Below are 16,342 nucleotides of genomic sequence, written 5' to 3'. Positions count from 1 at the left end.
AAAAAGAGATTTTAAAGTAAAATTATTTCTTACATTTTTATTTGTTTTCAGTATTATAAAGAGTACATTGTTGAAACTCTCCATGTAAATAAAAAAACAAATTAAACTTGTAATATTTATAGTGCAATGCCACACATATTTAACATCCGTAAATACGAATGTGTATTTTTTTATGATTATCCGTCCTACAACTGCTTGCATTTAGAATATTTTGGTAGCTTCAAATTCAGCTTTTTAGACTGACTAAGAAAAAGCCTAGTGACATGAAGTTTTTTTGTGATGCAGGTTTTGAAATGGGGGGAGATATATATAGCCTGCTCTTCTAATAGATTGGTAAAATCATAGAATATAAGTTTCAGCTCCAAAATAAAAAAAAAGAGAAACTAAGAAAAAGTGAAAAAAAGACAGGCTTTAGTAGAAGTTAGTTTGGATTTGGAGCCTGAAAATGAGATTTTCTTCAGTTGCAAAGAAGCTAGTGGAAATTCTATGATTGTAGGTATGAAGAAATAAATATGATTTTTTGTCCCTTTTTGCTCTCCCCTAAAGGTCAGTTCAGTGATATCAAGGCTGTGTAGAGAGAAACGGCTCTAAGGTGGCTCCTATACAGTGTTGTATTTGGATATTACATTTAAAGAATTGTAGACTGAAAATCTGCTGGAATGTATAGTCATGAAGCATTAACAGGTTTTTTTGTTTATTTGTTTTGTTTTTTTGCCTTCAGGGCATTTTTGAAGGAGGGATCTCTGTTAATAAATATTGGAGTCTTACAGGTGTTAGCAGGCACAGTTCCCATTTTGGGAGCGTCTTCATAGCTTGTCTCAACAAACACAAATATCCAGTAGATAGACAAGAAGCCTGCAGAGGTACAGCTGGGTTACAGTGATAATAGTTAGCATTCATGTCAGTGGAAAACTTCACTGGATTGCGAAAATTTAATAGTTATTAGGGACTGCTCTTTGTAATGCAAATGAGGACGAATGTTGCTTTGGGTGTATGTTAATGAGAAGAGAATCATAGTAATTGAACAAGAAGTCTTTTTTATCCCCACAGAGTATTTTCTGACATGTCATGTGACTTAGAACAGGACATCCTTATTTTTCCAAAACCCTCAGCAATGTGCAGTCCCTTCACTTCCCATACATGTTTTACTCAGTATGTTTATCTGTGTGTCCTTGAAAGCTGTCTTTTTGCAAACTCGAAACATACTTGTGAAACTTCAGCTCTGCTCCTGGGTCTGCTGCCTTTTCTTTCACTGGCAATTCTAAGACAGAACCTAAACTGGGATAAGCTGAGGGCAGGTGAAGAGAATGCACCATGAGCAGTATTACTAAGCTATGCTAAATGCAAATCTATATACCATTTGAAATCAAGTAGAATACTCTTTCCTTTCATCTTTGCTTCTGTCAAAAATATTTTAAAATGTAATGGTTCAGCTCTTGCTTCAGGCCTGTAACGTATAAGTCCTAGACAATTTATTCTGAAGGACTATTTTATTTTCTCAGTAACGTGATTTTAGGCTAGTGCACCATGTGACCAAAGCAAATCAACTCCTTAAAGTTTCCTGGGAAAGTTCAACATGTGTTATTAGGAAAATCTGTTAGAGGCAAGTAAAACAAGAAAGAAAACCCATATGAGCACCTGAAGGCATGGTCTAAAGGCAGTATTTGCAGTGCTTCAGAACAAAATCTCTGTTTACCTGTTAGCTACAAGGATAGAGTTGTTCTCACTGTATTCTTTACTTTGCAGTGCTCAATCCATAACAAGTCCTTCACTCAGTCCCTGAGGCAAAGTAACATCAGCAAAATGATTTGTATCCTGTCTGCCTTCTTGAAGCCAAATACTCATGTCTGCTGTGTGGTATGGAGAGGAGTGACACACTGCAATATTGCATGAGGTCGGAAGGCGACATGCTGCACAAAGCACAGAACCATTTATTATGCTTCAGATGTTGGAGAGTTTATCTGCTAAGGGTGCAACGTAACATGGGCAAAAGCAGTGTTCATTGTGAAGAGCTTGTTATGATATCTCAAGGCCTACTGTAATTTTTGCAAAATGATTCTGAAATGAGATATGTTTATTTGACTCTGGTAAGTTTATTTTTGTGAATAAACTGACCCTGTTTTCCCTTTCTTTTAGAACCAGCATTACCCAGAGTCGCAGCTCTCCCTCCCTGAACAAGCAACTCATTATTAATATGGAACCTCTGCAACCACTCCTTCCTTCTCCATGTGAGGAGGAAGAGGTTCCTTTAGGTGAAGGTGAGTCAGTTACCTAATTCCTGGCAAATGCTTACCAATATTTATTTGGAAATACATGGAAAACCATTTAGTTTTGCTACTGACTTAGGATAAATTGTAGTGGTTTCCACCAGGAACACACCATTAAGGCTCAGTATGTCACATTGAGGTACGATCACTAGGTCAAAGAACTATGCACAAGCCTCATGCAGAATACTTTCTGAGGAAAGTTACTGCCATTAAATATTGTTTATCATTTTTTTTCTTGCAGTTATGTGTAGTAACCCTTTACTAAAAAGTATCTGCTGTTTATTTCTATGTATGTTAGTTTATTTCTGTTTTAATGCTAGGGAAAGAAATCTCTAATTCAGTTATATGAGCAAAAGAGGATGTTATTTGAAGAACAGTTTAAAAGACTTTTGTAGAACAAGGCTTTATACCTTTGTGTTCATTCCTTGATATTTTAATGATCACATTAAATATTTCTGAGATGCAGTCCTTACAAATAATGATATGAACGTCTTGGTCAGTTTAAATGAGGATAATTGCATTATTTGTAACAAAATGGTAGCCAACTAAACAAAAATGTTTCTTACTTGAGATATAGCAAGCTAATAGTATCAGAAGCTGGGAAATGCAACCTTTATTGCTAATTTATTTCATTTAATTCAGGGGGATCAGAACAGCTGATCTTTTGCAACTGTATTCATTTTCTTGGAAGTATGTTTTGAATTACATTGTGTAGGAGTCATGAAATCCTGATTTGTTCACTGTTGGGAGTTTATGCACCGAATGTTGTAGAAGTAGGATGAGTTAATTGTCTGTGTACTTAGATTATAATAATCAGAACCAATAGCTGTGTAATTTTAGCTAATTTTAACAATTATTTATTTACCTCTGCTGTGAAATACCTGTATCTATTGGAAATTCACTTTCTGGCAGCCAAGAATCAGCTACTGTGTTCCTTCCTGCTAGGGGGTTCCCACTATTGCAGAGTAACAACAGATTGCTGTTTTACTTATAACTCTAAGCAACGAAATCTATTTCTGGGAACTGCTGACTGTATTTACTATATGCTCACTACAGAGTGCTGATGTGCTTCAAATGCATATGTTACGTATGCTAGACTGTTTCCTTTTAGGTGAGTAGATTGTTGTCATCATTACGGTTCAGTAGAAATACTTGTCAGTGGGTTTTCTGTAGAATTTAATATCTCTAGCTGCCATTTAATGGTATTAAGCTCTCGCACATTATATTTTCTGCAGAGGGCTTGGATGTATTATCAAATTGCAGTTAAAGCTGATCTTGCAGCTTGGACAGACACCAGCTCTCCTCCCACCTCCCCACATGCCGTGCCCACATGCATCTTTTTGCTGTATGTTCCCACTGTCTCCCTTGCACCAGCACTAATCACCTTGGAGTGAACTAGTACAAGGAGTTAAAATATTAATAATAACAGTTCAGTGGCCCACTTCTTGCTGGCTCAACCTTTAAGAGACTCATGAGAGTGATCCAGGCGAGGTGATGTGCCAAAGGCAATGACAGGAGGAGGAGCTCGTAGGCTGAGAGAGAGAGGGCAGCCAGCTCTGGGGCTGACATAACTGTAGTGGAAAACTGCTTTTAGTGCACAACACATGTCAGACAACATTGGCAAGTCTTTAGATGGTGGGGCCTGAGGGGCAGACAATCTGGGGTTCTTTCCAAAGTGTCTGTAGATGCTGCTGAGCACAGCATGGCCATGCCAAAGCTGGCTGTGGGGCAGGTCAGCTGTCTCCAGCTGCGTAGGCTGGCTCATGCAGCCTCCAGGACCCACACTCACACTTCTGCAAGGTCATTATGCTTAACCTACATTCAAGGTGCTGATGGCTGAGACCTTCATGTGATGTTGCACTAATGTTGTGTAGGCAGAGGCAGACAACTCATCAGCAAGGCCAGCCACAGTGCTGTTGGCAGTTCATGCAGACTCAAGGCAATGCAATTTTTCTCTTTTAACTGAACAAAACTCACTTGTTTTTAATTTTATATCAGCTTTGTATATTGTCAGCAAAACATGTGGCCAAAAAACGGTTGGTTGCAGTGTTATCCTTTTTAATTGCTGGCTTGAGTAAGTACCTTTGCTTCTTAAAGCTAGAGGAGAGGTTTGAAATTAAACTAACAGAAACTGTGAGGTGAGAGGGAAACTTTTTTGTCAGTCACTGGTATGTTGCTAGGGAACAAAGCAATGGGGCTAGAAATCTGCAGGGGATTTCGAACAGCCTGCCCTGTTATCCTTAGCGTAATCCTTTCAAATGTAAAAACCCATATTGCAACCAAATAGGAAAAAACAACTATAGCCTACCCATTCTCCCATATGAAATTTCATCTTCAGATAAGAAAATGTGTGCTAATTGTGGTCATAAATGACTACTGTTTGTGGGAATTAAAATAATGGCTATCTGTGATACCACTGTAATATTTATTTCAGCAGATGGCACTTAGATAAAGGGATTTGAAAACAGAAATTTGTTAGAATGGCAGCAAAAATGAGTTTCCCTGTTGTTTTCTCATTCCTCAAGATCTAAATCTTCACTCAGCCTTGAAGGGCTGTGTACGGGTGTCTAATTGCAAATTTAACTTCCAGATTTGAATTGGTGTTCCTACTCAAAAGTAATTTTTGCTCTTTAAAATTATAGTTATATAGATGAGTTACCTGAGAGATTGGACACCAGACAGTATTTCTTTTATGAAATTAGGCAGCAAGCATGCCAATGGAAAGCTGATGAAAGCTCAGAGAATCTGAGCCTTTTAGATGTAAGCTGTCTGTAGTCATGTTGAGAGTGGATTTGGCTTCTGTGCAAGACATTGGCACCCAAATGACAGTGTGTTTCAGAGGTAGGATTCAGGAGCTGGGAGCTGATGTCTCACAGAAGTTGCAGTAACTTTCAGATGACAAATCCATCCAAATTGGGATGTCTTAGTAAGTGGGTCTAAGAAGAGCTACAAGAATGAGAATGATGTATTTCATGCACAAATAGAAGACTTCTACATGTGTTTTTAACCACATTTTTACCTTACTGGGAACTAACTGGAAGTTTGTAATTTGCAAGTTAATGAAACTATTTTCACTGACGTCCCTGAAAAAATATAGGGATTTGTTTAAAATGTATGCCAGCAGTAGTGTGCAGGCTGGGCTTGCTGCTGAAATAAATGAGATCTAATGCATTTTTCTTATTTACGCTTAACAAGCAACACTTTTAAGTGATTTTCTTAGGATTTCTCAGGATTTGGGAGAGAAAATAAAGCAAAACAGGATTCCTACAGATGAATGTTTTCATCAATTACTTTCTGATAGTGACTACAAATATTTTATAAAATCATAATTCCATCCTGTCTTCTGTAACTTAGTTCCAGTAGGTTCTAATAACCATTTGGCTAGGCATTGTTACATAATGAACTCTCTTCAGAAATAATGCTAATATTTCTTCTTCTTTCCTTATTTTTTTTTTCTGTGTGTGCTCTTGGACATTCTGAACATTCTCCTCTAGTTTTTCTATTCTTCTGTGTGATCTGCTTTGTGCTTTCATACTTTTTGACTTTCTGATGTCTGCATTTAATTTATAGAAATCAAATGAAACTCCAGATTTTTTTTTTAATACCTATTAGCACTACAGCTTCTGACACTTGATTCCTTTCCACCATTGTTATTGTGTTTTTGTAGGGTTCTAGTAGCAGAACTTCTCAAATCTCTTCCCCTTTCATGCAGTGTGTTCTTCCCTTCTTCAGTTTGGTATGTCCGTCTTCAGAAAACTAATCTGAAGTTGTCATGCCTCAGGTTTTGCAGGTCAAAGTGACTGTCCTCCATAGAAAGTTATTGCATGGAATTGAATTTTATGTGAATGACTATCAAATATACTTGTAGAGGTCATTTCTACCTTTTGAACTTTGATGACCTTCTTCTCAAGACACTTCATTGTGCAGGTTTTGGAGTATTTAGAAGTGGGTTTGCAGAATATATCTTTGTTACAGATAGCCAAATTTGGCCACTTCGAATGCTCTTATCAGATCCTTCCTATAGTGTGCTCTGCAGAATTTTTTCACTAAAGTGCAGTTGAACGTTAGACTTGTTTTTCTGGTCGCTGCAGCAGTTCTGTGGCTGCCTTCTTTCACTGTCTGATTTGGAAAGAAGATTAGTTCCTGTCCAGATGACTTGGAAGTTATTTTTCAGGAGCTAGCATAAGCTGCAAGCAAGACCTTGCCTGTCTGAGTAAAACAATCATTAGATTAATACCTTTATTATATGTTAATGTATCTATCTCTCAGATGTGTGGTTTTGATAACTGACAAAAACTTCTCAATGTGCTCAGGTTTCATACATAAATTATTTTCTTGGTGACACTGACTTTTCCTATCGAAGCAATCAAAGTGAAAGTAGCATGATTCAATCATTCTGCTAGTTGGTGTATCTTGTGCTGCATTTTAGAAAAAAGACAGTTGTTGGGAGAGACTAATTCTAAATTCCTTCTGTTTAAAATCCACATTCCTTAATATTTACTTGCCCAGATAGTTCAAAACTTTTCAGATTTGCCTGCTGAAGTGGGTGAAAATTTTAAAGATTCTTTTTTCAGGTGAAAATCATATGTCTGCATGTATCTGTGCTGTGTATGTAAAGCTCTTATGCTTTCCTTTATTCTGTACTAGTAGCTGTCTCTCAAAAAGGATCGTGTTACTGACATTTATTACTACTTTACAATGTGCAGCCACTACGTGTTTTAACTGAACTTATTTTTGTGTCACTGAAGTATAAGAGATACTGTATTGATGGTAATTATCTGGCCGTAACAGTATCTTATCTTTAAAAAATTGAGTGTTTATAGCATCTGATAAATGTGTGTGGGAATGAATGCACACCAGCTACTGAATATGCATGGTTGTCCGTTGGAGTATGTTGATTCTGTGTACCATAGCACATGAAATATTAATCCCTAATGCAATAGTCCCCATAAATATTAAAAATATGCTGTAGTAACTTAAAATTCTATTAACTATCTGTGCACACTTTATGCCTATAGATCAAGAACACTGTAACAGACTAGTCAACTTTACTCCTGTGCATAAATTAGTGTTGTTGTATGGATTTTTAATGGAAAAAAAAGATTGTTTTAGTGCTTGCTGTTTCTGTATGGTAGAACAAATGCACATCTTTTCAACATTGTTAGTTTTGAAACCTTATTTGCGAGATTTGAGGTGCGGTTTACTTTAATATGTCATGTAGGGAGAATTGGGAGATGTCTTGTGTCCTATGACATGAAACAAGCTTTCCCTTGGAACTGGTGGAATCAGTACTCCCATTAGCTAATTGTACCTCATGGGTGTATATTTTTAAATGAAATTGTAAATGGTAGCATATGGGAGGCCGTCAGATTTCTTTGTTACAGTTCTTTTTTTAGATTTCTATGGCCTGCAAAGGTAATTAAATTTTCATAATTTTCCATTAAGATCAGTAGAAACCAAAGCAAACATCCTTAGCTCACACTTTATATAAATATAGAATTTTTTACTGTTTTTTTTTTCTGGTAATTTTTTATTGTTGAGTTCATTCTCTCATCTGTGGAATAAGGTCTGGTCATCGTAAGTATCTTCTTCTACTGTGCAGTTTATCTTGCAAATTTCTAGGAGTCTCCTAAGGAGTGTTGTGGAATCAGGAGATGAACACATTCATCATTATGCCTATGGTCAACAAACTCACTTGGATTTACAGTTCTTTAACCATGTAGATTAGCCCTTACTGGTCCAAAACCAGCTTTTTCACAAACGAAGCCAACAATACCGAGTACAAAGGATGATTAGCTCTGCCATCTTCTCTTTGTAACACATTTATGGATTTGCAGATTTTCAGATGCTTACTGCAATATCACTACTTCTGTTAGTAATAGCTCACTCTTTGCCATCATCATACTATGGTACTTGTGTTCAGCATATGTTAAAATAGATATGCTTGAATAAAAGATTCCTGCTCATTTTTTTCACTGGTGGGAGGAGGATACTAGCTTTGAGTAATGTTTTACTCTTGTTTTCTGGTTTGGGGAAGAGATTGTTTTGATTTTTTTAAACCACAGGTTCTGATTTTAAGAGAAGATACAGAACTGTGCAATTTTCAACGTCCTCTGAAACTCTGCTTGAATGCTAAGGATCTCTCTAACACAGTTTCTGCTAGTGGTGAGTGTTTCAGCTGTGTTGCTAACTAGAATAGCAATTAAAAAAGGAGGAAAGTGGACAGAGATGCAAAATCAATTAGTTACTAAGAATGATGTTGTTACCTTCCTGTCTACTTTCTGCAAAAACAAAACTAGAAAAAGAATTTCTGGCCATTCAGAGGGGATGAATATATTCCTCATCTGGAAAATATTTGCTGAAAACTGTCTTCCAGCCACTATGCAGGATTCACTGCTGATAATCCGGTTATGTAAAGTCTTTTTTCTCTCCAGACAGACCCTTTTCTGTACTTGCCCATAGTCAGTAGTAAAGACAAGGAGTTGGAGATGTATCTACAAGATTTCAGTGTAAATCTCCCTTGTTTGTCTGTGAGCAGTGATTTGAAATATCTCTGTTAGTTCTCCTTTGCATGAGCATAGTCACTTAACATATAAATTATATATGTGTATTCTATATGAATGCATTTTGGTGGTCCAAGTGCCATCTGCCTCCTCAGGCTTTCTCTTGCAGTGCTTGCCCTGCAGGAGGAAGGAGTGAAAAGGAGCTTTGCTGCATATTGGGAGCATATGGGCCTTGGAGGCAGGGAAAGGGAGTTACTGCTGAAATATTTTCCAAAAATCTCCAGTGGAGTAGATGTCTTTAATGAGAGAAATCACTTGGTGTAAAATACTAATTAGCAGGAGCGTTTCCTTTCCTTCCTTCTTTCCCACATATTTGCAAGCATGATTTTATAGTGCAGGGAGAACAGGAATTCCAGATCACAGATTCAGGCAGCACATCATAAATGATAAAGACAAGTATTTTAGAAAGCGAGAGTCTACATCCCCTCATACATTCCTTCTGTCTGTGATGTCAGTCAGAGCCCAGTCAGAGCTCCTCTCCCACTAGGACAGCATGATGTTGTGCACATGGTTGCATTCCAGCTTCCAGCTGGAGCAAGTGATCAGCAGTGATTATCTATGTGTCATGCCTTTTTTAGGAGCCCACGTATCCCTGCTGCATAGGACACAGGAATGGCCAGCCTTCTGAAGCACTGCTTATATCTACTCGGTGTGTTCAGTAGTTGCCCACAACTGAGAACTGGAGCATGTATGCAGAGAGTAACGTTTTCCCTAAATTTAGGATTTTTCTCCTTTTATTTTTTCACAGACAGGTCAGTTTTGATGTGAGGCTTGAAATGAAAGCATTTTCTTCACATTGGTTCCCGTAAAACTAAGGCCTTAAACACAGCATGGGGTTTTTCCCTTTGCATCTATACATTTTCCACAATTACTTTCCAGGTGGCAGTGGGAAATTGACATCAGCTGCCAAATTAAAGCTCTTTAGAAAAATAATGGCTGCTGTGTCATTTTGTTCTATAGAAAACAGACCCTAAATGCTGGCCCTTTGTTTCCTTGCAATATGTTTTGATGCCTTGGATATTTTTATACTTGCGTGTGTGATTCAGCTGTTACACTAGCAACTGCTAACTGAGATGGACTCTGTGGAAGTTTGCATTGTACATTACAAGGTATTTAGAAGTGTTTAAAAATAACCTCTCATTCTGTTCCCCGCTGGGATATTTTTGTTGGCCGTGTTAGAAGCTTGTCATTTGATTCATTGAGGGGAACTTGTGCTGGTCTTATCAAACACAGTGGAAACTCAATGAAAGGTTGAAGCCAGTATGAGTGGAGTTTTTACAAGAGTTTGAGAAGAAGGATTCAGAGTCAAAATGGTGAAATGCCTTGTAAAAATCCAAACCAAGAGAAGCATTCATTTGCGGATGGTTAACCACTGTAACAAGGAAGTGTGCATTCGATTACTGCGGCATGGCTCCAAGATCACAGCCAGAAGGGCTGGTAAATTTAAATTTATTGATTTATTTACTCATACTTTTATTTTTATTTTTCCATCCATAGCTGGTTATGCTAATAGTGATCTTTTGGTAAGAAACTGTGCTGTGCGTAATGAAATATTACACTGAGAATAATACATCAGAGAATAAGGATGAATTACAGACAAAAGAAGAGTTACAGAGGAAGAATGAATGAGAGAAAAACTTAAATGAGATTTGTTGTAATATTTTACTGAAATAGTAAACTGGAATTATATTTTAGTAGATATATATTTATTCAAGGGAGAAATACTTTTAAAATGTGTTTTCTGACAAACTGAGTAGTTCTTAAATTTGAAGATAAGTTGATACATTATCTTGAATGTTAGCTGAATAAAGCAGTGGACATATTTCAGCTTGCTTGACTGTGACTGAATGATTTGATTTGCCAGATCATAACTTTGTTATTACTGCTTTTCTCAGTACTGAATAATATAATATCCTGAATATTAATATCAAGAAGAAAGAAGGAGCCTCTTTCAGATCTCTTTTTCATTATACATAAAAGAATGTGACTCGACAAAAAGTGTTGTTCTGGATAGCAATCAAAACTAAGCCTTTTATCTGCTTTTATACCATAATTATTTTTTGCCAAAGACATATTGGTCCATCCGTTGGTCTGTACGCCTCTGTTTTGTTAATGAAGTATGACACTTCAGAATTTGTTTTTCTGTGCTTTCTGTAATACTTTTTTCTACTTTTCTGATGTGGATAGACAGGTTTCAGCTTCTTGTGCACCTGTATCGTGCCTTGATGTTGCAACATCATTTCAGATATGGGAGTTTACAGGACTTTTAATTGAGGGTGTCCTGGAGAAGAGCAGAGTATTGTTATGCTTGTAACATTTCAAATCAAAAGAAAGTAAGCATGACCGGTTATGGGAGAGCCTGCTTCTTTCAGTGACTTCTTTCTGAGGGGCAACAGCTCTTGTCAGCCTTTGCTCGATGAATTCAGTACTTGGGGGAAGCTGTAGTATCTGTGAGAGTGGCACCAAATACCCTTGTTTTAAAAATTCATTAGTGAAATTTGAAAAATTATTGGTCTTTACATGATTTTTGCATTCTTATTTCTCAGACAGACTCCTAATATGTACAAGCCATCTTGTACCAGGCAGTAGTCTAATAATGGGTTTGTGAACTGGGGTTACGACAATTCCTATGAACCTTGATCTTGCAGTACAATTTATAGGATGTTATCCCTTTTAATATACACAGGGATAAAATCTGCATATCAGCTTATAAAACCTAGGGACTGTGGTCAGCTTGTGCAAAACTCACGAAGGAGGGAGGCATAGGCTCCCAAGCCTCGTTCTGCATGTCACATTTCAGAAAAATGCTGATTTATGCTAGAAGTGCTCAGTGAGGTTGCTGAAATGTCCCACATACCTTTTTCTCATAGCTTACACAATGGTTCCAGTTCTTTGCAGCCTTGCTCCCCTTGCCTCTTACTAGACCGTGAGTGATGGCTGTCCCTTGACCAGCTCCACTCCTTTCCATGCTCTGCTGACTGACAAATCTTCCCTTCTCATTCCTGTTTCTGTTGCAGACATTTCTCCCTCCCTTGTACTCACCTTAGCCTTGTCACTGCTTACTCCTAGTTGAGGGAAGGATCAGCGCTGCTCAGGTAGGCTTTTAGGACAGAAGTGGATAGAGACTGCGTATTCTAGGAATCCTGTTGTACTTTGCCCTGCTTTCCTTTTATTTCTGTGCTGTGCTCTGGGTGCATTTTGCAGGATGTGAGGAGCAGAACAGCTGCCCGTAGCAGCTGTGGCAGTAGCTGAATGCTGTGACACAGTGCAGGCCTGGAAAGCCAGTTCCAGTGCTGCAGTCACAGCGCTTGCAGCTGATGTGAGCTGGCAGCTGTGACAGGGCTTTACTCCCTTCTGAAAGTTCCAGTAAGAATAAAATTAACTGGAGCTGCCAACAGGAAAGCTGGGTCACTACCTAAAATATCTAAAACTGTCATTGATTTACTCTCCTTGCAAAGCCAGATTGTTTTATGTGAGCATGGGAAATGGCTAGGATATAGCCTCCTACTTCTGAGGGCTGGGCATCTGGCTGTGGTACAGATCCTCCTTTGATGTAGATCCTCTGAAGGAAAATATTTGACTTATGTGTCATTGTAGATTCTGTTTCTCTTTCCTTCTTTCCTTTGTGACCTCCATGCACTTTGCTCAAATGAAAGTTATTCTCACCTTGAAGTAGGTTTTGTCTGTAATTAAAGTAAGTAAAGGAATGCACAAAATTTCTAGAGGAAGGGACCAAAGAAATAGGAAGGAGCCACACCTGTTGCAGCCTGATAGCTGTACTTGTACACACACTTATACAAAATATTTCAATCAGAGAGATCATTTGCTGCCCTCTTTCTGGACCATATCTAATTTCTCCCCTGTTTAAAATAAGGAATTTTTTATACCCATTCCCTTCTCCTCTGTACGAGTTCTAGTTCTTTTAAAGATATGTAATTATGTTTGCCTATCTGGTCAGTAAAACTGCGTGCAGTATACCCAGCTACAAGACAAAGGACAAACTGAATTTTTTAGTAAGAGCTTGTGTTTTTCTGGAAAGCTGGCTTTCCAGCAACTGCAACTTCTTAAGAATGGTGGAGGTGGAGCTGCCCTTCATCCTATGAATCCTCAGCTGCTGTTTTTGGCTCCTTTACAGACACTAGCAGCTGGCAACATTTATGTCAGACTGCTTCCATATTCATGTTCACAGCATATGACCACTGTAAACTTCTGTTTTATTCAGCTGTTCATGTTCCTACCCACAGTAGCAAGTTTGAGTTTTGGAGGAATCCCAACATTTAGTGAAAGGGAAGTACAGAGTTTTGGCTTGTATAATGAGATTTCTCTGGCTCTCTAAGATTCGTCCAGTTGCCAGAAAAGTGTAGCAAAGTTTTGCTGTACATATATAATGAATAAAACTGAACTTCTTACTTAATATGACAGTAATATGTATCGTAAGATTCTGATCTGTGGAATATAAATTGATAGTTAAAGGAAGAAAAGAAATGAAGTGATTGTATGCTCAAGTTACATTTCTTCAAATCTGAATATAATATAAATGTTAACTATTTTTAAAGAAACAGTAGACGTTTCAAAATCCAGCCCAAACATACAAAATTATTGTCTTGTTAGGGTGACAGCAAAGTAATTGTTATGTATGGATAAGAAGAAAACATTAGCAGCGAATTTGTAGAGTTAATTGAAGTATACTGGCTTCAGGCTTACCTTAAATTCTGTGTTCTTTCTTTCTTGAAGACTTAGAGGATTTTGTTTTTAAATCATGCGTTCATCACTGTGAATAGCTGTCACTCTTTAAGAGTATCCTAAAAACAAATAAAATAGTAATAGTAAAAAAGTTGAAGGTCTTTTTTTTCCTCTTCCTTCTGCTTTGATACTAGGAAATAAGAGGTGTTTTTTTTTTTTTGTTTTGGCTTGTTTTGTTTTGTTTTGTTTTGTTTTTTTTAACTACCATACTAGGAAAAGAGCATGGGGTGAGAAGGGGTGGCAGTGGAAGCTGTTTTGGTCTGATATGTGCCATTCGTTAATTGTGATGCTTTGGAGTTACCAGCTCAAACTAAATAGTGGACTGTAAACCTGATGGATACTTTGAAACTGTGGCACATTAAATTTTAATGCAACCTCCTTAAATATCATTGATCTGAAAGGGTAATCACAAAGTCAGAGGACATTTGCCAGCTACATGAGGAAAAAAAGCAATATTAATGAAAGTTAATATGATCTTCCTTGTTTATGCTCACTATGTGTGTTATGCACACTAGAATTTACTCTGGTGAAGGAGAGAAGACTCTGAGCCACAAATTGAGGTGACCTTTCTTTGGAATAGTTGCAGCTGTCCTCTGTATGATGAGAAACATGATGGACAGACATATTACTGACCTTGGAGGGTCAGAAATATATCTAAGCAGGTATAGAGAGGCTTATGGCCAGGATTCAGAAATTTGGGAGGTTAAATTTAGGACCTTTACCTTTTACTCTATTGGGAAGCATCTTTGAAAAGAAATTTGTAGCACTTTCATATTTAAATATATATGTAGATGTTTACTGTTGGGGTACAGTGTTTTAAAAAATTGACATGCACTCTAGAATAGATGCAGAGGTTTGATGATCCAGCACTACTGGAGGGTTACAAGATGCTTAGGAGAAAGGTCACTCTAAATCTCCTCACCTCAGAATGTCCATACTCTGCTGGGCCTAGTGTCATTCAGTTTGTGATGACTGTAGCAAGTGCATTTGTCAATACAAACACAGGTATCAACTGTATGTTCCAGCACAGAACATTCTTCATTTGAAATATGATGAGTTTCTCAAGTAACTATAATAGAAGAGGACAGAGCAGTTGAGGCAAGGAATTAATAGCTGTCGAATTAGGGTAATAAGGAGGCATCTTCATTTTCTTTATTGAGGGCACAGTTTCATTTCATCTGTGCAAGATCTGCTGGCAAGCAGCAGCTGGTGAAAGGAGCATTCCTGTTCTCTCTCCAGTGGTGGTAATATGCTGCACTCTTGATAATATATAAGTTAGTTCAGGAAGAAAAACATCAGACAACTAATCCTGGAAGAAAAACAGTTATTTTCATAGGTTAGCTTTACAAATTGTCTCTATCAGGGATCAAATGAGACAGAATGGAAACAGTCTTTCTGGCTGAGACTGACTATTTGATTGTGAGGTCTCACCTGGAGGCACAACAAGCTTATTTCCTAGAGAGCGGCAGAAATAATAAATTATAGCAGAAGAGATCTGTCTGGGCCAGTTTGAAGATTTAGAAGGGGAAATGAATTTTAGCATCTAACATGCTTTACTGAAGGGAGGATGCTTCCTGAGGATAGAGTCCTACATTGAAGAGGTGTTCTCTGATGAATATAAGATATAAAGCTAAGCATTAAGAAGGGAATCCAGAAAGCTGTCCTGTCAGATAAGGAGTATCAGGAATGAGCTGGCTCATTCAGAGAGTGCTTTAATGTAAGTCAGTTTAATCTGTGGTTATTCTTTTTTTCTTCTGACATTTCTAAGGTCTTTTCAACATATTTGTAATGTTATATACATGTTGCATTTATTGGCATTTCACCCCAACTGATCTCAAGTTAAGTATAATTTTAAAGTTACCAGATTAGCACAAATAATACCACGTGTCTGCAAAGACTATCTGGGGCTTTGGTGGAAGTGTGGTCATGTGCCTTTGTAGCCCAGGATGGGTCTGTGGTTGGGTGGCCTGACATCAGTTATGGTGAAACCGAGACTGCCATGGTCATGTCCTGTCCTGAGTGTGCTAGCCATGGTAACAGTAAAAAGGAAAGCAACAGGAAAGAAGATAGGAGATTTTAAGACCTTGTCATTTAAGAAATGCAAAATCTATAACAGTGAGTACTGTATACAGTGAGTATTACCTATGACTCTGTGATACAGTTAGGGCTTGTTGCTAGTTTACTTATCAAGTAACCACTGATGCAGGAATATACTTCTCCATCTCATCAGAGGGAAGGTAGGTTTCAGAAAAAAAGTTCATAAATTGATGAAGTGTATCTGAAATTTTTAAGTCACTGAAATGTTAAAGGAAAATGTGAAATGGCACCTCTCTCCAAGTGAGATTCTCAGCACCATTTTGGTCAATAATAGCTGAGTTACTGTTTTAAGATTCTACCTTAGATCTGTGATCCAAGTCAGCAATTTCTGTTTCATATCTTTTACAGAGATTTACTGGTGAAAACAAATAATCAGGCTAATTTGAGTTACAAATACTAATTTGCCATGTTTTTTCCTGAGTTTCTTGTTGGACAAGTCACATACCCTCACTGTGTTGGTTTTACTTGATGTGTCATTATTGCATTAGTCATTTGTAAAGAAAGGGAGATGTTTAACTTCACAAAATGGAAACTATTAAGTATTACTTTATTATATAAGATCGATATACTTGACACTGCAAAAGTTACCCTTGTTCCTCTTGCGCATAGATGGCATCTGATGATGTTAACAGGTGTCAGACATGGTATAAAGTAAAAAATGAAATTATTTCA

At 37.5% G+C, this 16,342-nt stretch overlaps 1 protein-coding gene across 1 annotated transcript in view; it reads left to right on the top strand.

Annotated features, from left to right (window-relative positions):
• Positions 1-16,342, top strand: part of FRMD3 (FERM domain containing 3) — a 139,113-nt gene that overhangs the window by 119,865 nt on the left and 2,906 nt on the right. Inside the window, exon 13 of the mRNA XM_065745643.1 lies at positions 2,137-2,258. Within this exon, the coding sequence (XP_065601715.1) occupies positions 2,137-2,258 (122 nt within the window). The remainder of the gene's footprint in view (positions 1-2,136; positions 2,259-16,342) is intronic.

The sequence above is a fragment of the Cyrtonyx montezumae genome, unplaced genomic scaffold (assembly GCF_038088225.1).
Source record: "Cyrtonyx montezumae isolate F1298 unplaced genomic scaffold, pur_monq_1.0 scaffold_36, whole genome shotgun sequence".
NCBI classification, from domain to species: Eukaryota; Metazoa; Chordata; class Aves; order Galliformes; family Odontophoridae; genus Cyrtonyx; species Cyrtonyx montezumae.
This window is presented reverse-complemented; position numbering and strand designations above follow the sequence as displayed.